Here is a 24,705-nt window from a genome sequence, read left to right on the forward strand (position 1 = left end):
TTCACTGCTTGTGTCTGTTGGGAAGAGTGTGTCACTTGTGCTCCCACTGCCACATTTATAAAAATGCCAGTGAAGGGATTTACATTTTGCCTGGTTCATGGAACATCTCTCATCCAGAAAATTGGAAATGTGCAGGTACAACATGACAAAAAAAAAAAACCCTCCTCAGTTATGATTAATTTCTGTAGAACAGAACTGGGTCTGTGGTGCCAGGATTGCATCCAACTACAACACTACCAGCACAGTGCAGAGGGCCAAACAGCTCAATATAACTCTGGGTTCATAACAGAGCGGTGTACTGGTGGAGGTCCTTGCTAATGGACAGATGCAGTGGAACATCCCTGGAGTCACAGAAGGAAAATGCCTCTTTACTCAACAGTGAGATATTTATCTCTAAAGTCTTGTTGAATTACACATCTGTAAAGTTCAGTTATCTCAAATTGTCACATTTAACAACTTGAGTACTAAAACATTTGATGACAAAAAAGAAAACAGCTTTAGTACTGCAGGAATGCAGTTTAACGGTGTAACAGCAGGTGGCAGCAGCAGAAGCTGTCCAGTCTGCAGTGACTGTAGAAAGAGAAGACGAAGAAGAAGAGCGTGACCTTTGAACTGAGACGTGACTGTGACGTCTTACGTTGTTTACGGTAGATAACCGCTGCTGTTGAACAACTTAGCGTTGACTTAGGTGCTTTTTATAAACATGCATTTGGCTTTTAGCGCACCATGACCACTTTTTTCACATAATTAGCAAAAAATGGGCCAGAACTATTAAGGTAACTAACTGCTTTGTTTGTGTCCTCACTTTATCGATAGTTATGAGCTAATAGTAGCTAGTTAGCTAGCATGCTAATGATGCAAAAAATGACAGGCGAGCAAAAAGTCAGCAAGATAAAAAACTGGTGTTTGTCTGCACTAAAGTGACGGAAGCTGCAGGCTAATGCATTGTGTCGTTGTTGCTGTGCATGTCACGTCGCAACAGCAGGTTTCCTGCACTGTCAGTGTTGGAACCACCAGATATTTATATATTCAATGTCGCTGGTGGAAATATAGCAAAGAGTGGCCTATGACAGCAACCAGGACCTTAACAACAGCAGCTCTGCTGCAACTTTGAATGAACTAATGTGCCTCTGTTGTATGGATGCCTGTGCACCTTTAACTAGGATTATAATGATGCTATATCGTGCAGAGCAGACAGAAGAAAAAAAGAAACATAGTTGGTGCAACAATGTTTGATATTAATGATCTCGACCTGTTGCATATTCTGTTATTCTGCTTTGCTCTCAGTTGCAAAGATCCGACAAACACGCCGCTGTCTCTTAAGGCCTCTGGTTATGTGTTATTCTTTCAGGGAACAGTAATGCCATAAAGGCACACCACTGCCTTTTCTGCTCGCACCGGGGAGCAGAGGTTTCCCTCAGAGATGGCTGCTGAACTCCATGAGGCTATTTTCATCGCCAAGCAGGAGCGCCACAAAAACCTGTTTCTTAACTACAGAAACCTGAACAATTTCCCAGTTGAGCTGCTGAGGGATGAAGGCCTGCAGTTTCTGGAGAGATTATACATGAAGAGGAACTTACTCACTACACTGGTATTCATGCTGATTTTGACCTGCATTTAATTGTTGTCCTGTGTGAACATAAACGCCTCATACATCATGACTCAAGGGCGTTTCACAGATGTTTCAAGATCTGTTGGTTCTACAAGAGAGACATCAGAGAGCAGGGACATTTCACAAGTTTATTTCCTGTCATGGTTACTGTTAATTTCTGCTTTCTCTCTCTCTGTCTCTCTCTCTCTCTCTGTCTGTCTGTCTCTCTCTCTCTCTCTCTCTGTCTGTCTCTCTCTCTGTCTGTCTCTCTCTCTCTCTGTCTCTCTCTATCTGTCTGTCTCTCTCTCTGTCTGTCTGTCTCTCTCTCTCTCTCTCTCTCTCTCTCTCTCTCTCTCTCTCTCTCTCTCTGTCTCTCTCTCTCTCTCTCTCTCTGTCTCTGTCTCTCTCTCTCTCTCTCTCTCTCTCTCTCTGTCTCTCTCTGTCTCTCTCTGTCTCTCTCTCTCTCTCTGTCTGTCTCTCTCTCTCTCTCTCTCTGTCTCTCTCTCTCTCTCTGTCTCTCTCTCTCTCTCTCTGTCTCTCTCTCTCTCTGTCTCTCTCTCTCTCTCTCTCTCTCTCTCTCTCTCTCTGTCTCTCTCTCTCTCTCTCTGTCTCTCTCTCTCTCTCTGTCTGTCTCTCTCTCTCTGTCTCTCTCTCTCTCTGTCTGTCTATCAGCCTGATAATCTTGCTCAGAAGCTCCCAAATCTTATTGAACTGTGAGTATTCAGCTTTTTTTTAAACAGATATTTTTAAGAGTTACCACCCTTTATGATGTGATGTAGGCTGGTTCTGTGGTTGATATTGGTGGTATGATAGGAAAGGTGGCTGGTGACTTTCACTCGACCACCGGATGCTGTGGCTGTGAACTGTGAAAATATGAAAACCTTTGTAATTTGCACTGAAGAACTCAAGAACTTCACTGACATGAAAATAAAAGGCTTCGCACATATCAATGAGACATCAAATAGATCGATCCATCCAAATTCTAACTATTATTCATATTTTTCCATTTAGGTATTTGCACTCTAACAACATAGTCATAATTCCTGAAGGTAAGTACTCTGTAAAATTCTAGCAACTTCTGCCATCAAATGCCTGTGCAGGACTGTTTCATTCATTAAATGTGCAGTTAAATGGTTAATTTGGCCAATATGTCATTGAAACTATAGAGGCTAGCCATCAGCCACAATACAAAGATGAAATGTTCAGGTTGTAAAAATGATACATATCACACATTGATTGATGAATACTGACTAGAGGTGGTTAATGAGCCCAGTTTCCTGATTCGATTCGATTCCAATTATTGAAGTCTCGATTGGATTTTCGATTTAACGATTATTGATCTTCCATTCAACATCAGTCAGCTGCTGAATTATTTTACTTCTCTTTTGAGTAACACCTCACAGCACCTTCAATATTGTATAGTGTAACTGTAATATCAAAATTATTATTTTTTACTTTGTTTTAAATGTCTTTCACCGTTAAAAAAAAGTTGCCAAGCTCAGCAGCCAGACTCATGTTAGAAGTATTGTCGGTGACGAGAACCAGGTCATGTTTCTCTATTCCCCACTCATCTGCCATTGCTTTGAGAAACTTACACATATTTACCATCCATAGCTCTCGTCTGAAGTACGTAGGACATTAGCTTCCATTAACTGTTGACATAATGAGCTGTAACGGTCACGTATGAGACAGTTTGTATTACAATTTTAAGAAACAAAACTTTTTTTTTTTTAATCGATCTTTGGAAATTTAATTATCGACTAATTCATCGTCAGTATTATAATTGTGATTAATCAATAATCAATTTTTTTCACCCCCCCCCCCCCAATACTGACATGATATAAATTGGTACTTTAATAAAACCGTTCATGAAACAGAAAGCAGGAGAATTTAAACCAGAGGAAGCTCGACCCTGAAGGTTAATTTTTACAGCAAGACCTTTATCTCTGCTCTGTATTAGCTTTGTTAAGTTCGTCTTTTGACCATAATGAGGCAACTATGGTTTGTCCCCCAGCTATAGGAAACCTGGCCAGACTGCAATCATTGGACCTGAGCAACAACGCCCTTCAGTTCCTCTGTCCAGAGATCGGTCGGTTGAGGTCTCTGCGGCACCTGAGGCTGTCCAATAACCAACTGAAGTGCCTTCCTCCAGGTAGAACACAGCAGCTGTCTGTCACAGTGCTCTTTGAGTTCATGTTGTCACTCACAGTTAAGAAGGCATGCAAATTTAATTTATTATTCATTTAAATTCACTGACATTTTCCACTGGACGTGCAAAGTCTGTCATGGCATGTTTACCTTAATAGACTTGAATTGAGTTGCAAGTATTTTATTTTCCAGCAGAGGGCAACAGAGTTACTCAAATAAACTGAACCAACAGAGACAGGAAACAGCTTCTCTGGATTGTAGAACAGCACTGACAGGATTATTTCTTGTGTGTTTGTCAACACAGTTGGAGAAAGAAAGTATTATGCAGTAATCAAAGTTAAAGTCAGTGTTTTTGTTTTCATTCATTTTATTCTGGGTGATAAATAAACACAAGTATTGTTCAGTTTAACATTTTCGTCTCATATTATGATTTCAACCCTGATAGATTATGTAAATGATTCAGAAACACTGGTGACATTTCAGCATTATAATGTATATTATTATTGTGGAAGACAAAAATGTGAGCTGTTTCTACCCACTGAAACTCAAATGTTTATTGTAGCATCTTAACACATAATCAGTCCAACAGATCTGGCTGCCTACTGAAGAACTTTTGCATTGTCTTACTTTTGTGTCCAGTTTAGAGATGTGAAAAGTGTGATAACAAAAGGTCACAGGTGTGATCACATCAGCAGTCTGTCTTTTAAACTATCAGGTGACTGATTCCTCTCACTCACTGTCAGTCACTGTCTATGAAATACATTAGGACAGATGAACATGAGACTGAAAAACTCATGTGTCACCTAAATATTCCAGTGTTCTGTCACAGTTCCATACTATTTGGAAATGGGAATTTGGAAAATAATGCTGCTCAAAGGACTTACTCAACAAAAACTGTGACATTCCATATGATCCCATTGCAAAAATGTCTGCTTAGTTTGATTTCTTTGTTTTTTTTATTCTGACATTTGTTGTTGTTTTGTTTTTGAAATTTTAAAGCTCATCTGGAAAGACTTTTTCAGACTCCCTCTCATTTGTCTGTCACCCTCAGAGATCGGTGATCTGCAGGAATTGGAGACTCTGGATGTTTCGATGAACCAGCTGACATCTCTACCACATCGGCTGCACCGCTGTGTGTCTCTGCAGAATCTAACAGCCGACCACAACCGGCTGAGCCACGTTCCCCGGCAGCTCTGCTGGCTCCACCGCCTCAACCAGCTCTCCATGGCTGCCAACCGGCTGACCTTCCTACCGCTCGGTCAGTATAGCCCCTTATCTATGTGTTAGTGATAGTGATGTAAATAATGTGAGCAGGGTAACGTTAACGTGTGTGTGTGTGTGTGTGTGTGTGTGTGTGTGTGTGTGTGTGTGTGTGTGTGTGGCCCTTTAGATCTGGGCAGATCACGGGAGCTGCAGTTTGTGTTTGTCGACAACAATGTGGACCTAAAAGGCCTTCCCTCCTACTTGTACAACAAGGTCATCGGCTGCAGCGGGTATTAAAGCTTTCCAGACTGATAACTTTGATTTAGTTGAGGATGGTTGAAGTCTTACTCAGTTTAACTCCATTTCATATAGAGTGGTATGAGATACAGCGATACAGACAATAATGTAAAAATTGCATGATGCTGTATCCGACAGTAAAACAAATCTAATGAGGGACTGCAACTCTGTGTATGTGTTGCTTTCATACAGGTGCGGAGTGTCAGGCCAGGTGTTGGAGGGTGACCTGGGTGGGGTGCTGGGTGGGGCGCTGAGTGAGGCTCTGGTTGGGCTTCCAGCTGAAGTGAGGGTGGTGGGCACAGAAACAGATAATGTGGTTCCCCTGGAGGAGCTCACCATGAGAACCCTGCACCGCATGTGCCACTACCAACCCACAGGTGAGAGCTGTATACACACTATATATCACCTTATATACCTGTAAGTATTTACAGTGTATGCTTGACCAGCTGTGCCTCATTTAGATAGAGGCTACACTTCTTTTATTCAACTAGCTTTGTTTTTTATTAGTTTATACTGAGTAGCTCCAAGTGTTTGACAGTAGAAATCTATGATTATACTTAGACACACAGTAGGGATGCCATGCGGAGGACATTTCTCCTCCAGCTAATGAAATTGTGACAACACTGGTGTTACTGATGATAACAGACATTTTACAACAGAAGACACTCATTATCTGTCGAGCCCTCTATTAAGTCACTAATAAAGCAAGCGGAAGTGAGCAATACAAACAATATTAAACAATAAATTGACCAGCCAGGTAGTTTGCCGGCTTCCCTCTCCAATCTTTGACGTATCATCTGGTATCATTCCTGTGTTTCCCCAGAGGGGGCAAAGGGGACATGACCCCACTGGCTGGTGACCATGTGAAACATACTGTTACCTTGAATAAGTTTGAACATCACTGAATACATTTGATATAAGTAGATACACAACTCTGCAAAAAAAAAATATAACAAAAGTATTTAGTCATTTTAAAAACATTATAATGCAGAAATGTGTTGAATGGTTGTCAAAAGAAAATTAAATGACATTGAATGCACCAAACAAATGAAATGAAAATGCCTGTCACTGTTGATGGAATTATTTATTTTATTATTATCAGCGAATTGGTTGAAACGACATTAAAAAATGCCTTTTTGTAAATACTTTTCCTGAACTGTTGTATTTTTAGACGTCAACATGCTGCCTCCCATCAGTCTCCCAAAGAGCCTGCTGGACCTGCTGCAGTTCCCTCTGGGCCACTGCCACCGCTGCAGTCAGGCCATGTTCACCACCATCTACCCCAAACTCTTCCCCCTGCGTGACACCGCACTGGCAGGAGTGCACCGCAGGTCAGAACAAACACTCAACAGAGCTACAACAGACTGGTGGAAACTAGTTGGCTTCCTTTCATATTTTTTGCTCAATTAAAGATAAGTTAAAATCTTGTTTCATCCTAGTAAATAAATTGTTCTCAGCTAAACATGTTCATCTTCTTCCCTCTGAAGGACGACTGTGAGTTTTGTGGCCTATTGCTGCTCGAGTCACTGCCTCCGCATCTTTGACCTCCAGGGATGACAAGGTTTCCTTCGTCTCTGACGCATACACTCAGGAGCTGTGGAGTGGTTTTTCTGAAGGTCACAGAGGACGACTTGTAATCTGTGTGGATCTTGATGTTCTGAGTGCATCACTGAAGGAGTTCTATGTTTGATTGACATTACTAAGAACCACGGAGAAGCAGCCTGTGTGGGTGACTGGTGGGTCAGATGATTCTGCAACGTTTTAACACAAAAGACTCAAATATACATGATGTTCCTGAGTCTGACCAAGTAAGCAGCATTCCTACTTGTGTGGTGGGGATCAAAATGATAATATTGCACTTAGGCGCTCATTCAACAAGCTCTGTCTAGAAACTAACAGTATTAGATCTGAAGTTACAACTCACAAATGAGCACTTTTTAAAAAAAACAAGCACTGCTTGATTTGTATTAAATCAGTGATTGTTCACAGAGAAGATTATTGCAGCAGACACATCCTGTTGACTGCAGAGTTGTATTTTGAGGTATTAAGATTTTGTAGCACAGCTTGTTTTATTGATTACTGATGAAAACTTGAATGGTTATCATTTTTTTTAAAAAGTGTACAAATCAGTTTGATATGTGTCATTTTCAGCAGCAAGTGTGGGGACTTGTCGGTCAGCTCCTTAACAGAAGCCATCGAGTCATGTAATCAGTAAAAAAAAAATGTTTTTTTTGTATTTGCATAAGCTTAAATGCAGCCTGTGAAAAAATGTGCAACACCTTGTACAGGTGTCATGCCTGCAGACTTGGTTACAGTCAAACATTTCTGTCTTCATCTGTAAGAAATAAGATTTATACACGTCAGACTCACTGTGTAATATTCATTGCTACGCTGTGCAATTTTAATACATCATTTGTTTGGATTGTTTCATTGGCAGTAAATGTTCTGATGTTTGACTCTCAGTGAATTCGTATCTTTTTTTTTCTCACACCAGCGAGAGTTTGTCACGACAACCCAACGACATGTAACTGTTTTGAGATTTTCATATAAACACTTCACACAGGTCACAACAGCGTAACACCTTCATTTCTTTCCCTGTCCACTCTGTCCGTTCCACACCAAAGAATGTATGAATGTTCGGAGGAAGTACAGTCTTAGCTAACATCACTGCCCTCGTGATTCTGGCAATCACTGACATGAAGCTGTCAGTTGGCTCGCTCACAGAAATGTACTTGACTCATATCAACACATGTGCGTACTCTCCGTCTCTTCTGCTCAGACTCGTGCAGAAATTCTTCACTAGAATCAAGATCATCCTCTCTCCCACAGATGGTGGTTGCTCCTTCACTGATACTACCTCTTGTCTAGTAACACTTTCTCCTGGCTTTCATTCGCCTCTTCAGCCTGGCTGAGAGCAGTGTTCAGAGCTGGCTGAAAAAGTTGGTATGACATTACTATCCGTGTCTAAAGCTCTTGCCAGCTTCCTCCTTTTCTTGTCTTTTCTTTTCTGGCATCCCAATTTATGTGGAGATCCTGGCATAGCAAGAAAATCCACTCCCAACATTAGCTAGTAGTTCAGGGCTTCAGATTAACTTTCTACACTGGTCTCACTGGAGCTCCTTCCTTTTCATTTAAGTTTAACTTTTTTTTTTTCTTTTTTTTTTAACAAAAACTGAAGTAACAAATTGACTTTTTCTCGTTGTTTTAATAAGTATTGTTGAGTACTTCAAAATAAAAATTGCTTATCAGGATTAACATGGCTACTGTTGGCCTACATGGGGCCCTCATCAGCTGGGCCCCAGCAACCTCTGCCCCCCTCTCCCCCTTCATGTGCAGCCCTGGTTGTTGGTGTTGGCGATAGCTGCCAAATAGATAAGCTTGCCAGGGGAGCTCTGCTTAACTGAGTCAGTCTATATCTCTGCCATACCTGCTCTCTTCATTACATACACTAGAAACCCTCCTTATTATTCTTACTCAATTCTGTTTTGTTAATAAGCTGTATAAAGTCATCTTTTTTGTGAGGAAAAGTCAACAAAGTATACATCCTTGTTGATCACTGAAGTTGCTCTGAAAAAGAATGACCACTTGACTTGAATATTGTAAATGCATGTAAGTGATAATAGAGGGCTCGGGAGGACGGGGCAGAAAGCACAGCAGCTCCATTACCAGGATCGATGGTGTGTTCAGAAGAGTGTTGGACCATGATCCTCTCTGCCTGGTGCTTCAGCTCTCTGCCCTCCCTCTGGGAATATCACATCTCTGCTGACTGCACATATGAAATAAGACACAGGCAGGCTGTATGTTCATATGAAAACATAGGTACAATGCATATAACTTGTCCATGAGAAGACTGCATGATCCAGATTATTCAGCAGGAAGCAACATGAGCCTGCTGTAATAAGGACACCAGCACTATCTGACCTAGAGCAACATTTCTGCTGCAATCACGAAGGAAATGTGAAGCTAAGATTTGTATGACTTGGAATGAATGCAGCTATGTTTTTATATTTATCTTGTAAATGAAGATTAAGGCAAGGCTAGATGTTATTTAACACTCAAGTATACATTATGTATTGTATTGGCTAATGTTATAAGAATGCTTTCATGCAACTGAACAGTCAATGCCTCGGTGGGTTTGGTCAAGTTAGCTTTCATGCTACAGCTTTGAGCCTGATGTTTCAACTACTTGGTGGTTCTCTTAAATGATCTCTATTAGCCGTCTTTTAGCTCAATAAACCATGTTAATTGTAGCTAGATTCATTATTTCAACAGTTTACTCACGGCAAAGCATATACATCATTTTGTTACAAGTTAAATAGGTGATAGATACAACAATGAATAAGAGTATCGTACTGTCTCAGCATAGAGACACAACAAATCCAATCCTCGTCCACTCTCGGGAAACATGGGCCAAAGTACATCAAATGTATAGAATGCGGCACCTCCTACAGCCATACGCTTCATTATGGCTTAATCCTGCCATATGTGTGGGTAAGGTGTCGGTTTATTGGAAGCAGTGGCACACCAGAGGGATATGCACCATAGGAGACTTATACAAAAACGGACAGTTTATGTCCTATGAGGAGCTAATCAGCCAATTTAAACTTGAAGGGAAACAACATTTCTGGAAATATTTACAAATTAGGGATTGTGTAAAACCTCAAATCAGTAATTCCTCAGAGAACCATATTATGGACTACATGAATATGCCCCTGAGGTGTGGTACAGCTTCACAATTTTATAAACTCACAAATGTCTATGTAAGTGGGGAGTTCACCAATGTTAAGTTGTTGTGGCAGAGAGACTTGGGAACAAATATTGCACAGGAAAAATGGTCGGACATTTTAGCTGACTGTGGGAAGTATGTAAAGGAGGCCGGAGGGAAGTTCACACAGTACAAGATCATACATAGATATTACCATACCCCTGTGAGATTACATAGAATGAAATTGCTGAATAACAATATATGTTGGAAATGCAAAACGGGATTGGGAACTTTTTTACACTGTATATGGGAGGGTCCATTGGTGGCTCCATTCTGGGCAGAAGCTGTGGACTTCCTGAGTGAATGGTCGGGTGAAGTGATCCCCTTGACACCTGTTATGTGTTCACTAGGGGACAGATCTCAAATACCAACTGTACCAAAAAAATTACTTTCCGTTATCATTGTGGGCCTGATTACAGCTTCAAGAGTTATATTAAGGCATTGGAAAACGGCTGTGTCTCCTGATCGGAGGGAGTGGATGGATGCAATGGTGGACACGGCGTCCTATGAGTCTATGCTCTGCAGACTGAAGGGTAACATGGAGGAAGGGACAAATCCCTGGGACTCTTTCTGGAAACATATTAAAAAAAAAGGATAAAAATAAGGGGACCAGAGACTGAAAGCTGTACGGTTTTGTATTTTATTTAATGGTCTGGATTGCTTGTATGGATCTCTCTTTTTAAAGTGTTTTTTGGTTTTGATTCTCTAATTTTATGTTTGTGTGACATGTCAGACGATGTCTACGCCGAAAAGACCCAATACTTGTAAGATTACCCTGTACCTGTTCATATGTTTATATGTTCTTGAAAAACTCAATAAAAACTTAAATGAGAAAAAAAAAAAAAAAAAAGAGTATCGTGTTTCACAGGTACTCAAGTCGATAAAGTAACTACTAAATGTACACTACTTGTGCTAAACTGTATCTGATTAGAGACAATATTTTGAGACGCTGTGGCATTTGGATACATGATGCAACACCACAGTAATTTCCTGTGTTGAGTCAGGCAGGGCAGCGTGTGAGGGGAAGTGTGTGTGTGTGTGTGTGTGTGCGGGGGGGGGGGGATTAATAGACTAAGCAACAGCTGACTCGGGTGTTGTTCAGCCGACTGTAGATAACGCAGACTGAAATGTCACGTCATGAACACAGAATTATTATTTTCAGCAAGTAGATAGATTCACTTTCGATCACGTTCATTTCCGAGGGCTCTGTACTGCACATTTCTGAGTTGCATTGCCATGTTGATGTCTGATAAAACATACGAGTGGTGTTCACTAAGAATACTCTGCCTTTAATTATTTAGATTTATCAGAAGTGCTGTTAAACCTTTGTGCCTCTTTTACAGTTCATCTATCTCTGACCTATACGACAGTAACAACCTTCCCATCTGTGACACATAAAACAAACTGCCCACAAATTAATTTTCTTCCCTGGGTGTACGGTGATGTACATAAATTTACATTCAGAGTCATTTTGAAGGCACAACACTCGAGGAGAGTAATTATACCAGCATTCAATCGATGGCAAACAGTGTGATTTATTGTGCTCAAACTGATTGCTATTTGGAACATTAATTTTACAGGGAGGTCTTTAATGGTTTCTTCAATGGGACAGTAATGATCGAGCCAACCATTTCTTATCAGACCTGAAGGGCTAACTAGATGTTCTGACAACTGTTAAGTGTTGGACCAGGTGATGAAGAAGACTAGAAAGAGGGAAAACAGGGACAAGAGGAAGAGCAGCCATTTCTCCCTGCAGCTGTGCCGAGCATTCAGCAGTCAAATGCGTTAAGGGACAAATGACAGTGAGGTGAGCAACAAAGAGAGCGGAGGAGGAGAAAGATGATATCATCTCCCTCTCGCTCTTTGTTCTTTTTTTTCTTTTCCCAGCAGCCTTATATGACCTCTCTGACACGACCTCTCCACAGTCACAGAAATAATTAAGGCACAGTTTCTATGACCTTTGACCTCTTAAGAACATGAGTTTTTTTTTCACCAAACACATTTTTCTTTTTCACTGCAGCACTGCAGGTGTGAATAAAGTCATAATCTAATGCAAGAAATCCTGTTATGACAAATTGGTAGATTTCCTGAAGGACCTGAATAATTAGCCCCCTTGCTAACATTTAATTTCTATATATTTTATTTCTAAAGTGCAAATACAAGAAACCACAACCACTGACAGCGTGCTGAAGTGGTTGTGGTTTAAGTGACACAAGCCTGACAAAAGCACACATTGGATGTGACAAGCAAGTCCCCCGCAGCATGTCATCCTTTTTTGGGTTAGTTTCTTGATGTGTATTTTTACCCGCATTCAGAATTCACATCTCATGCCTTGTGGCATCACAAAAAAAAGGGGGGATCTTTTTTGATTATAGAGAGTCAAGGACTCCAGGGGCAAACAGCTTTAAATACTGAAGACAAACTCAAAGATCTCTCTTTCTTTCATTTCAAGTACCTCCGGTGAGTATCATGACTGTGCAAGTTGAACATTGTGCCTGCATACACTGGGATGTACATAAGAAGGCATTTGCAGCATGCAGTATAGACTGAGGTATCTGATGTGGGATCATGTGGCCCATTTAAGGTCCCATCAGACCCCTGTTTTCCTTATCTTCAGCTCTTTATGTTGAGTTGATGCTAAGAAATAATTTATAGAATTGCACTGAGATAAAAGAACTTGAATCAAAAGAGAACATATAGATTGTAGCACCAGCATCAGTGGATAAGAGTCTCAGAGCTGGAAATAAGACATGATGGTGGTGGGTGCGTATGTACAGTGTGTGTACATGCATGACAGCATAAGAAGACTTTACTGTTTGTCAGGTTGTACCTGCAGAACTTGTGCGCGTGTGAAGAGGATGGACAGGAGGAAATGATAAAGCACTGCTCACATTTCAGTTCTGTCTCAGTCTCATGCTGAATTTGAACACCAAACCTCAGATTTGTCTTCACATTTGTTGTATCACTTTAATTGATCTCTATCTTAAAAGAAGTCATTTGCCTAAAAACAATGAATTGTATTTAATTAAAGGTTTTATCTTTATTATCTATCACTTTAGTTTTCCCTTATCCTACTCTGTAATCAGTAAGAGTAACCAGACAAAGTTAATGCTGAAGTCCAATAGTTAGTCTATAGCCAATTATGGCTGTACTCGAAAAACAAAATCTCATTGCTCCAATACAGCAGCAGTGCTTTGTGATGTTGTTTCGTGCCAAGCAATAGGCTGAATATCTTGTGAACAATTTGATTCCGCTGATAGAATATTATCTGCACAAATGTAGATTTCAAAATGTACTCATGTTATTGAAACATTTCTTCAAACTACTGAATCTCTTTGAAAAATGCATGAATATATACATTATAAAACGTTTTTGTCAGTATATCGCAATGAACTTATGCCGTGTTCTGCAAACGCCTGTTTAAACTTTTATCCAATAAATTAATGAACAAAAAACAACCTTTTTATCCACTCTCTCTGACGTCAGAGGGCGCGGCCATTTTGTGAGCATCGTCAGCCTCAACACAACGAAGCAGGAAGTAAGGTGACTACACCATCAAATTAAAAGCGACCAAACGCTGAAAATTACACAGTGATTACATGTTCTTTCTAACACAAACTTTTCAGAGTGATGACAGCAGCAATGATAATAATAATAATAATAATAATAATAATAATAATAATAATAATAATAATGAGAAGAAGAAGAAGAAGAAGTAGTAGTAGTAGTAGTAGAAGAAGAAGAAGAAGAAGAAGAAGAAGAAGAAGAAGAAGAAGAAGATCAGGCTTACCCAAAATTCATTAGCTTAAACAGCGTAGGGAGAGAGTTAAAATACTCTACTATCATCTATAGACAATATATTTACTATCATAAGTCAAATACTCTTCATTATTAAAATGATAGCAATATTATTACATTAATATATGAGAGTAGTAGTCCCTCTGTGCTGAGCACTGGGCGGAACTGTCATGGGGGACTGTTATTGTTGAGGGACAGCAGTTAGAAAACGTTACTGTTCTTGGACTTTTGAGAGCTTCTGAGGTGTTTTCGTTAAGTCTTGGTCATGGAAGGTTCGGAAGTGTAGGTTACCTATTCAAAAATATAACCGAGACGGTGTTGAGTCGGTTAACTTCGAGTTATGATAGTTAATTGATGAAAATGTGTAGTGGAAGCTGAAGTTTGGCGGGAAATGGGGCTGGTGAGTTGTTAGGAGAATGTCAACATGGAGGCATCGTTCGTCACAAGTATCCTACCATCCCTGCAGCTGGGTGACCAGAACTTCCCTCGGAGGTTGAGGAGGTGAGGAGTTGTAGATGTTTTATTTTGTGACATGTTTACAGGAAGTGTGTGGTGTGACAGTCCGCCGCGCTTCACAGGTGGAGAGGAGGAGGGCGGTGTGGTTCCAGCGGGGACAGTCCCGTTGAGTGGAGCGGCTGCACGGACGGACATTTTCATCCTGTAGCCAAACAAATACAGCGAAAGAAAAGAAGAAAACGAAGAAGAGCAGAAGAAACTTAACGAGGTAGGTTTCCCCGGGTTTATTTGTTTGTTTGTTCTCACTCAGCCAGCTCCACTATTAGAGCAAAGACAGAATAATATCAATTAAAGTTGGGAGTATTCATAAAATATGTGGCTTTAAAGTTAAACGCCATTAAAGCTTATTTATCACGGGGGGTTAGCTTATGTTTTCCACCTTGTCAAAGTTTTCTCCATCAGCTGTAGTATGTATGTTAACTTACAGCATGTGTCTACGTATTTTTTACAGCACTGATTAGTTTAACAAAGCCCATGGAGTCATATATAGTGGCATGATTAGTATAAATGCTCCTATATGATGTTGTCTATTGTCTCTTAGTGCCCATTAATATGCTAAAAAGAATCACACTTGGTGGCGTTTTCTGTTTCCAACCGGTGTTTGTGTGGGAACTTCGTCTTAAATACCGGACAAGATTAAAGTAGTTGTTCGTTGTAAGGATTAAATTAAGGGATAAAGCACCCTGTGTGGAGTTGTTTCTCGTGTTTGTGAAGCCTTGAGGGTTCGCATCCCTGTGCAGGACGAATGGTGTTCAGCACCGCGGACAGCTCCGGAGCACCGTGTGACACTGTGGAGGAACCGCTCAGATCAGAGCAGAAACATCCACGAAAACCTCCAAGTCCTCGTTTCTCTAAAGCAAGTGGGTGAAAAAGTGCCATGCAGAAGTTTATGTATAAATTATCTGCATTGAAAACAAGTGAACAGAGTTATTTTGTGCTGTCACATTTTAGCAGGCTGCTCATGGATGGAAACTCAGATGGGCATTGTTTTGCATGGCCTCTTAGTTTTGCACAAAGTCGTAGTTATGATCACAGTGGTGTTGATTCTGGCTGTTTTGGACTGAGATGTAGTGATTTCCACAGTTCTTGACCTTCTCCCTTAGTGTTTCGAACATAACCAGAGCCAAATAGGTTGTCATTAATGGTTACACATAATACCCATTCTGTGTTGTGGAGAGAGTCGTGTATTTTGGGCACTCGGTAGGAAGGCCAAAGTGCTTTTGTTATGTGGCACAATAGAAGTTTGTTAGCAGTTTGTCTCCTGAGTCTCCATGTGAGGACACAGGAACAACGAGTTACCGCGTGATTGAGGAAATAAAGCCTTTTTGTGACTTTGTAATCTAATAATGTTGTGAAAAGATTAGTAAGAATAAGAATTGGTGGAACATGGTTGAATGAATGATGGCCTTTTCTTTAGTATTAAAGGCAGGACTTGTGTTGATATGAACGATGGAGAAAGTACTCAGACCGTCTCCTTTGCAGATCAACGTGTGTGTTGCTTTTGTTTAGCAGCCTTGTTTGATTTTGCATTTTAATTTTATGCTTTATGCTGTCATGGTTTTTGATAAGGTAAGGATTATTATCCTTTAGTAAGGATTTGGTTGATATGTCTGACCACAAATATCAGTTAAATCAACATATTACTGCTTGTTATAGAGCAATAGAGCAAAATTCAGTTCTACAATGTAGCAGCTGCTGTTTTTGTATTCTACTCTACCTGATAGTTCAAACATCTAACTAACTGCTAAAGTGGTGAAAAAGGTTTGGAGTGTCATAAACCTCGGTTTGTCTGTGAAATGGTGCTTTTACTTTGTTCACGCTATAGTTGAAACAGGTGTTTTAAAAGGACTCTGAATAGTAGTGAAGCAGATGAAATGTTACGGTGAACATGAGCTCAAATAAGGGTGCACAAATAATCGTTTTCCTGGTGAGAAAATGGTTTCAGTGTCGACTGACACCCTCCCTTCCCTCCGTCTGCCCCCCCTCATCACCCACCCCTCATCAATTCATCACTCTGCCTACAGAAAGGTGAGAAATCACCACCAGCCTCCAGCCCGGTCCTGCTATATCAGTTGAAGACACAGTAACACACATTTTCTATGATCCCTTTCAAACAGTCAAACAGTTTAATTTATTCATCTTGTTCTCTCCTCGTTGAATTTCAATGTAATCTGCTGAAAGAAAATGCCAGATGGTAGAAAAACAGTGACATCCAAGAATGCACTGTGATCACAATCTTCTCTTTCACTGCATGTTGCTCACTTATTAGTTTTCAGCACTAAAATGAGCTGGGAGAGTGATTCGCAGTTCAGTCTTGGCAACTGCTGCTGTTTACCCTGTGGGATTTTTATATACAGATTGGTTTTGGATATGAGCTCTTAAAGGGATATTCCGCCGTAAATTTAAACCATGGTCTAACACACCGTGACACCGAGTAAGACCCCCCCTCGAGAGATCAAGTTTTCCAACCACTAGCTTATGTAGTTTTAGCAACCTCAGAAAAAAACACATGATAACAATACACTGCAGTCTATGACTCCAGCAAGAAACCGCCATCAAAAAGTCACTAGCTACAAATAATGCTCAGAACAGCACCAAACTTCAGCAACAGTACAAATAGGGTCCCAGCACATAGTTCGAGGCATCAAACATCTGCTAGCTTTGCCAGATTTCTATTGTAAAGTGAACACAACTCACCACTCTCCTGCAGCAGCTTGCTCGTTGTGGGGAAGCCCTGACAAGTTGATTACCGAGTGCAGTGTAGTTCCGCAGCTCAAGGATGAAAATGTATGATTATTACTTCATGGAAATGCAATCAAAGTTCATATGTGTCTTGCCTACACGTTTATAACAGTTATTATCGAGAGCGGACAGGGAAAAGAACGGAATTGTGCATTTCTAACTGCACTCGGTAATCGACTCGTCAGTCTTCCCCATAACAAGCAAGCTGCGGCAGGAGAGTGTTGCGCTGTAAAGCTATCTGCTAAGCTAGCAGATGTTTGATGCCTCAAACTATGTGCTGGGACCCTATTTGTACTGTTGCTGAAGTTTGGTGCTGTTCTGAGCATTATTTGTGGTTATGAGTGACTTTTTGATGCCAGTTTCTTGCTGGAGTCATAGACTGCAGTGTATTGTTATCGTGCAGTCTTTTCTGAGGTTGCTTAAACTACATAAGCTAGCGGTTGGAAAACTTGATCTCTCGAAGGGGGGGTCTTACTCGGTGTCATGGTGTGTTAGACCATGGATTAAATTTACACCGGAATATCCCTTTAAAGCCGGTTGACGTTGGGGTGGCACATCATTTATCAAAACAGAGATTTTAATGTGGCAGTTTGTCACCATAAGTTAATTCCATCTTGTCTGGCAGATGTTTTCAGAAGCCCTGCAGGATGTTTTAGGCTCACGCACACAGTGTGTCTTCAGACTTAAATCTTTTGTGCTTACAGAGGTGTTGACTTGAGATTGACATGATTTAGACTTAACAAAAACAAAAGAGACTTACGTGATATGATACCAATGACTTTTGATTTACTTTAGACTTTTGACTTGGAAAGACTTTATATCCTCTCATGTTAGAAAAAAGCATGCACTGAGTCACTTTTCCATTTTTTCAGTCACTTGTACATACCTGAGAAAGTTGGAATTTTGTATTATGGACTAGAAGACAAATACTTAATACTAAATACACAAAATGTAAAGGCTGTGAGGCTTTCCTTGAGTTGAGAAACAATAAAAAACAGGGATCTTTCAGTAAAATGCAGCTGAAACAGATGCTTCTCAGCTCAACGACAGCAAACCTTAAAAGAAAAACAGAGTGTTTGCACAGTTACTAGTTGTGTCATGCAAAAAATCATATTGTGATTTTTTTGGACAGATATTACAATTGGGAATGATAATATTTCATTTTCACTGAAAAAAATGAATAAATGATAATGTGATTTATACTGGGCTCCATACTTAACGCGACTGTTCCCTTGCGTGAACAAGATTTGTATCTCTATAGCACCAAAATGTGTAATTTATAATGATATGTATTTGACACATTTTATCTTCATCAAATAATTGTAGCACCAGCAATTTAGATATTGCAATTGGCTATAATGACATTTGGATAATGTTTCTATTAAGTGTGCAGCTGTAGGTGTAAACAATGCACAGTTTAGATATAAAGTAATATGCCTTTACAATGTATTACAAAGAAGGAAATGCTTTCAACCCATTTGTTTGAGATCACAGAATCACACAATATGTTTAATTGTTTTATTTGTTTAATAGGAAATTGCACCTACACCTGTAATTCCCTTCATAGGAGCAGAGAGAGAATCACACACCTCTGTATTCTGATCCCGATACTTCATCAACAAAATGGATCATTTTATGTTTGAAACTGTGATATGTCCTCCTCTTATCGACCAGGATGACATGGCGGATCTGTAGTAACTTGACTCTGCTGGCACAGCGGCTGCTCTCTGTAGAGATGCTTGTTGACCTCCTCTCTCACACTTCAGGAGAGGTTTTTGTCTGATTAAGACTTTAAAGAGGGGATGCTTTCATGATTTCAAAAGAAAAAACAGTGTGTCTGATAGAAGTATCTATGTACAACACGTGTGTGACGTATACTGTAATTATGTTGTCTGTATTCGTACATATGCGCAATAAGCATCCATTGTTTACATGTCTCTCTTCATCCTGTTTGACTTACGAATGTATAGCCTGTTGTATGTGTATATGGACCTATATTTATTTGAATATGTACTGTACTATATGCGCCTGTCATCACTGTGTATGTGTGAGCGTATAAATGAACAACATGTACAGAGCAGCATGTTGACAGGTGTCCATTTGAATGTGTGCAAGCAGGAGGAGAGAGGAGAAGAAACGGTGGAAAGGAGGGGGTGGTGGAGTGTGTGTGTGTGTGTGTGTGTGTGTGTGTGTGTGTGTGTGTGTGTGTGTGTGTGTGTGCATTCTAGGTTTTGCGTGTGTTAGGGCGAGCAGAAGCAACAGAGAGACTGTGCATGCCAAAGTGAAAGAAAAGGGAAAACATGTACAAGGGATGCAAAGTAAAATAGAGCGAGAAGGAGAGTGGTACATGTGTTATGTAAGTGTGTGTGTGCGTGTGTGTGTGTGCGTGTGTGTGTGTGTGTGTGTGTGTGTGTGTGTGTGTGTGTGTGTGTGTGTGTGTGTGTGTGTGTGTGTGCATTCGTATTCTGTAGGCCTACAGATTAATCCAGTGGGTTTTATCCTCAGTGAATGGGACAGTGGGGCTTTGCAGTGATTATCCCTGCAGGCCACAGATGATTGCTTTGAATCTCCTGTACGTCCCACACCATCATGTTTCCCTGCCTGCATATCTGTGGGCCTGCACATCATTCTGTCTGCCTAATTTAGTGAGAAGGTGTTGGCTTTCAGTAAGAGTTGACCGATGATAGAATTTGAGAAGATGTCTGTAGGTGGCTGCAGATGCTTGAAGCATCATCTTATAAAGGATTTACCCTCTGATAGAGTTCAAATATGTGTCTAAACAGTTTAAATGTGTCAGTTAAAGTTTATTTTCCTTCCTGCCTGATTCATCACTCCACCTCTGCCCATGCCTGTTTTCCTGTCCATCCATGTCTCTGCTTAATCTGCCGGTCTCAATCCTAGTCCGCCTGCTGAAGCTCTCTGTCCACACGTCCTCCTTTGGATTACGTAACGAGGAAATGTCAGAAATGCAATCTGCTCCATCATCCCTGCTCAGCTATAACAAAAATGCCAGATTGCTGGGAACCATTTGTCATATGGGTCTCATAATCCTCCGTCACAGCAGAGGTGTTGGAACATCTTAAATGGTGCATTTTTACACCCGCTGCCAGGTGGTCAGATTGTGACCTTGTAACTCTTTGCTCAGTCATTGAGTGGCAGCTGTGTGCAGTTACTCTGTGTTATAGGAAAATTAGCCCCTTGGGCCTGTCATTATAGAAAACTAAAGGAAATGCAAAGTCCAGGCATATTATAGGCAGTTGCTTTGAGGATAATAACATCTAAGATGTCCATTTTGGTGACATTTCACTGGAAAATCGCTCATAAATTACACACTCAGGCATTTACCCTTCTGATTTCCTCAGTGATTTTCCACAGCAGATTTCTCTCTGTGTGTCCTTCCTGTCTCTCCATAGGGAATGTTTTAATTCGTTGAGGCCATATTGTCACGGCAGGCGATTGCTGTGGGCAGAGGACCAGCATGGTATGAGCTTTTCTAGCTCGCACTGTTCACATTCAGCCACTGTGGTCAGTGTGGATAGAATCAGAAGGCTCGACTATGAAGCTGTTCTCTGAACATCTGACATCCATCCTGCAGTTTTTGAGTACTTTGAATCTAAAAGTACTTTTATCTTCAGTGTGGGTGGAAACCTAGTTTTAACTTTTTGATGTGTTACTGAATAGGAATTGAAAGTGAAATAATGAATAAGGTATCTCTGGCTCAAATACATTCTATTCACATGAAAGTTTCTGAAAAGATCTAGAACATGGAACATTTTAAGGAGGCTGATACACAGTAAAAATCCATCTTACACTTCAGCTTACATAGACTGCTGCTCTTGTACCAAGTAAGGGTGAATCGTTCTATCCAGTTGTCTTTTGAGAAAGATGTTTGAAGATAATTATAAATCTGGTATTCTTGTGTGCAAAATGTGACTGCCTGCATCTAGATTAAAAAAAATAGATGTTAACACTGTCCTTATCATTTCACTGTGGTTTTGAAGTTAAATGTGATAAAGCAACAGGAACAGTCACACTGAAAAGACTGTAAGTCCTATTCATCTTGTCAGGGAAGATAAGACAGAGACATCATCCTTTCAAAAAGTTTCAGTTTCAGGGGGGGTTTTTGTTCATTTTTCATCCTAAAATTGTATTTACTTGCTTTAATAACACTAGCTAGGACACCAAGCCACTTTTGTGTGACTGCTGCATCCTGTTTTGTGCATGCATTTGTGTGTGTGTGTTGGTACATGTATGGTATATGAGCAGGCAGGCATGAAGTGGTGGGTGTACTGTCTGAATAGTTTAGCCCTCAGGCTCCCATCATGCTCCGTGGCCCGGTCACATCTTGGCATCTGTTTACTACTCATAGGTCAGCAGGGAGATACAGTATGCATGCTTTGTCTGTGTGTGTGACTTCATTAAACTAACAATATTTGCATATGTGTAATGGAAGTGAAATATATAATACATTTTATTTTCTGTAGTCGATAAACGTACTATTTTAATAGTAGACCAATTAATCGACAGTCAGGTCCTCAACAAACAGCGAGCCGCAGCAGCAGCAGCAGTGTAAAGGTCAGAGCCACAGTGCTCCAGCCTCATTTGCTCCATGTTATACCCCTAGTGTAAAAACACACTGTCATGTTTCTTGGAGTCAAATGTGCTGTATAAATACATTTTGTTTGCTAGCTAGAATATTGATTGAAACAGTGACCAAAGAAAGTATGAACTAAAAGTAGACTTCTGTATCATGAGTTTAAACAGTCCTTTTCTAACCTTTTGTTGCTGCACTTTGTACTCCCACCATATAAGCTAACCTAACTACCTCCCTGCAGTTCCATGTAGTGCTCAGAGGAAGCGCTTCATTCATCCAAGAGAACTTGTGTCTGACCAAGTCCATGTTTGTCACCATAACGTATCTGGGAAAACAATTCAGAAAAATATTAAAGTAACTTCTGGAAGATGGGATACAACTGAAATGTTATCACCATGTGAATAAAGTGTTTAGATGGAACTAATTCTGTCAGAGAGAGGCTGCCCAACATCAAGACGAACACTGAAACAGGAGCTACAGGAAGTGATAGACTGCAGAAAAACCCTTGCTGTTGTGTGGATGTACCTATAAAATCTGAAGGTTGTCTGAGAATATAGAATGGATGGTGTTATACAGTATATAGAGTGTCAGCAGATGCTTCTTCTCTTGAGTCCTGACAGGTTTGATTAAATGTATTGCTCTGTTTGGTCCTTAACAGGCAGCTTCCAATCAACTGACACAGCATCAGTGAATATAGTGGCATATGTTTTGTGAGAGGCTGTAGCACTGGGCAGGTAGCAGGGTACATACTGCACAGGTTGCCAGTTCATCACAGGGCTGACACATAGACACAAACAGCCATTCATACTCACATTTACATCTAGAGGCAATTAAGAGCCAGCAATTAACCTAACCTGCATGTCTTTGGACTTTGGGAAGAAAGCTGAAGCACCCAGAGGCACAGACGAATGGAGCACATGCAAACTCCACTCAGAAAAGGCCCAGGCCTCTGGGTAGATTCAAACCAGAACCTTCTTGCTGTGAAGTAATATCAGTTGTGGTTACATACACAATAATTATTTTGTCTAGCATTTACGTGCTCCAAAGCATTTAATCAGAACAGAACTTTTTTGACATGTACAAAGTGGGTTGTGAAACATCTAATCTATTGCTATATTATAGAAGAAGAACTTTTTTTTTTTTCAAAACTTTATTTTGAAAGTTCAGTTCAGTCGATCATTTATTTACTCTGCCTGTTGATACATTTTTTAAGGATTGGACCCACACCATATCCTGGGAGTAATGTTTGTGTTTCTTGGTGAATTTCGTTTTTGTTCATCTTTTCAAACACTTGTTTGAAATATCAGTTTTGAGGATTTCAACCACTGAGGTGTTCAATCCTTGAATTACTTTCGGAGCTTAGAAAAAGCAGTTTTTGTTTTTTTTTATTAGCAACAGACCCGTCCTGTTTTGCTACCTCCACCTTTCTGTCCCTCGTGGAAATGTCACATTTTATTACCTCTCAATCTGATTAGAAATTATTTCAGATCACAGTGGATTGAATTAACCTTTTGTGATTGAGGTGGTTATTCTGATTTTAAGTGGAATATTAAACACATTTAGTGTATGCCACTGAACCACGGTGCCACTCTTCACTCGTTTCATTATGCCTAAATATATGCTATAACCTCTATGGCAGGAAAATGTAGTGCTAAAATATTAGATGCTAAAGAACATTAGGTTAAGCACCTACAAATCCACGTGTCTTCCATTGATGTGATTGGTCCTTGTGCCTCAAATCCACAAGAGCACCGTTACTTTAATCACAGAAAGATGATGAATGAAGGCAAACTCTTTGTACCTACAGTATAATCTGTAATATAGGTAGCATCTTTTGAACCTGTAGGCTTAATGTCTGTTGGAGTTCTCAGGCAGTCCCAGTTAGGCTGTTAGATACATTGATTAGATAAAATGGAAAAATCTATGAAAATTAATAATGTAATCTGGCACACACATAGACTGCTGCAATAATAATGGAGATATATACAGACATTTCTGCACAAACGCAATGATGTAAACACACAGTACTGTATGTACTGTATGTACCCAGGCACGCACACACACACACACACACAGCTGCTGCATTAATAACGTTGACCTGGTTTTATATTGTGAATAATGAAACACGGTTCTGCTTTGATGTGCTAAGACGTTGGACCCTCCCACACACACACACACACACACACACACACAGACACACACACGCCCTTGTCCACCCTCTGCTCCTCTCCTCCTTGTCCTTGAACAGGTTCTCCCTGTGTGATGTTGTCAGTTTTCGAGTGTAGAGAGATGTTAACCTTCAACGAACAGACACACACACACACACACACTTGCTGTTATTTGAAATGTGAAAAGGTGTGTCCGCAGTCTCCTTCACTTCATTTTAAATGGACGTAAGAGAGAAATCACTGGTGGCATGTCTGTGTTATAATTACAGAGATTGTTATAAAGTTTTAAGCTGCAGTCTAGCTCATGTACTGTTCTAATTTTCAAGAGGAAAGATAAGGATGGATGGAGGACAGGAGGTCAAGCCTTTTGCAAATAGAGGAGGGAGAAAGGGAATCAGAGAAGGAGTGACTTCTGCCCTGTGGTTCAGAATCAGTAGGTTTGGTCACCTCTATTACCTTCAGTGTGTTCTGTGCAGTACTGCTGAGTGAAGAGGTGTGCATGAATAAGAATAAAAAAAAAGAAATGTCATAGTGTCGAAGTCTTTCCATTACTGCTCCTTCATGCATGTTCTTCCCGTAGGTTTCCCAGAAACCCACCGGCTGCCGAGGGTTCACTTTTGTACTGCTCAATTCTACATGAGTGGCTTTGCTCACAATAATACAAAGAAAAGGCGTGTTACAGAAATAGCAATGCTAATTTTCAGTCTCACTGTGCCCACCGTCTCATTCCCAGAACCTCTCTCACTAATCCGCAAAAACAATGCATGAACGAGAGAGAAAAGTGCAGCAGCTCTTCTAAAAATCCCCCAGATTTAGGTTAGTGCTTCTATAAACCCGTGAGAAACATACAACTGAAAAACTGACAAGCTGACCTGGTTTCCCC

The 24,705-nt window shown here is 40.4% G+C and overlaps 2 protein-coding genes across 4 annotated transcripts in view; both read left to right on the forward strand.

Moving 5' to 3' along the window:
- Positions 1-599: 599 nt before the first annotated feature.
- Positions 600-7,701, forward strand: lrrc28 (leucine rich repeat containing 28). Of its 2 annotated transcripts, XM_037094873.1 has the most exons (10): positions 600-776; positions 1,352-1,591; positions 2,264-2,304; positions 2,603-2,640; positions 3,606-3,743; positions 4,791-4,997; positions 5,130-5,232; positions 5,432-5,616; positions 6,411-6,570; positions 6,727-7,701. In XM_037094873.1, the coding sequence occupies exons 2-10, from the start codon at positions 1,424-1,426 to the stop codon at positions 6,794-6,796; spliced, it is 1,110 nt and encodes a 369-aa protein (XP_036950768.1). In that variant the 5' UTR covers positions 600-776; positions 1,352-1,423; the 3' UTR covers positions 6,797-7,701. The 2 variants fall into 2 exon arrangements, with proteins under 2 accessions (XP_036950768.1, XP_036950769.1); XM_037094874.1 differs by lacking the exons at positions 600-776; positions 2,264-2,304; positions 2,603-2,640 and having other exon boundaries at positions 1,456-1,591.
- A 6,084-nt stretch (positions 7,702-13,785) lies between these two features.
- LOC119018427 (synaptosomal-associated protein 25-A-like) overlaps positions 13,786-24,705 on the forward strand; it is a 37,758-nt gene continuing 26,838 nt past the window's right edge. Inside the window, exons 1-2 of one of the 2 annotated variants that reach the window (XM_037096082.1) lie at positions 13,786-14,303; positions 14,381-14,526. The gene's annotated coding sequence lies outside the window, so the exon portion shown is untranslated. The remainder of the gene's footprint in view (positions 14,304-14,380; positions 14,527-24,705) is intronic. The other variant, XM_037096081.1, reaches the window with a different exon arrangement.

Source organism: Acanthopagrus latus, chromosome 4, assembly GCF_904848185.1.
Source record: "Acanthopagrus latus isolate v.2019 chromosome 4, fAcaLat1.1, whole genome shotgun sequence".
NCBI classification, from domain to species: domain Eukaryota; kingdom Metazoa; phylum Chordata; class Actinopteri; order Spariformes; family Sparidae; genus Acanthopagrus; species Acanthopagrus latus.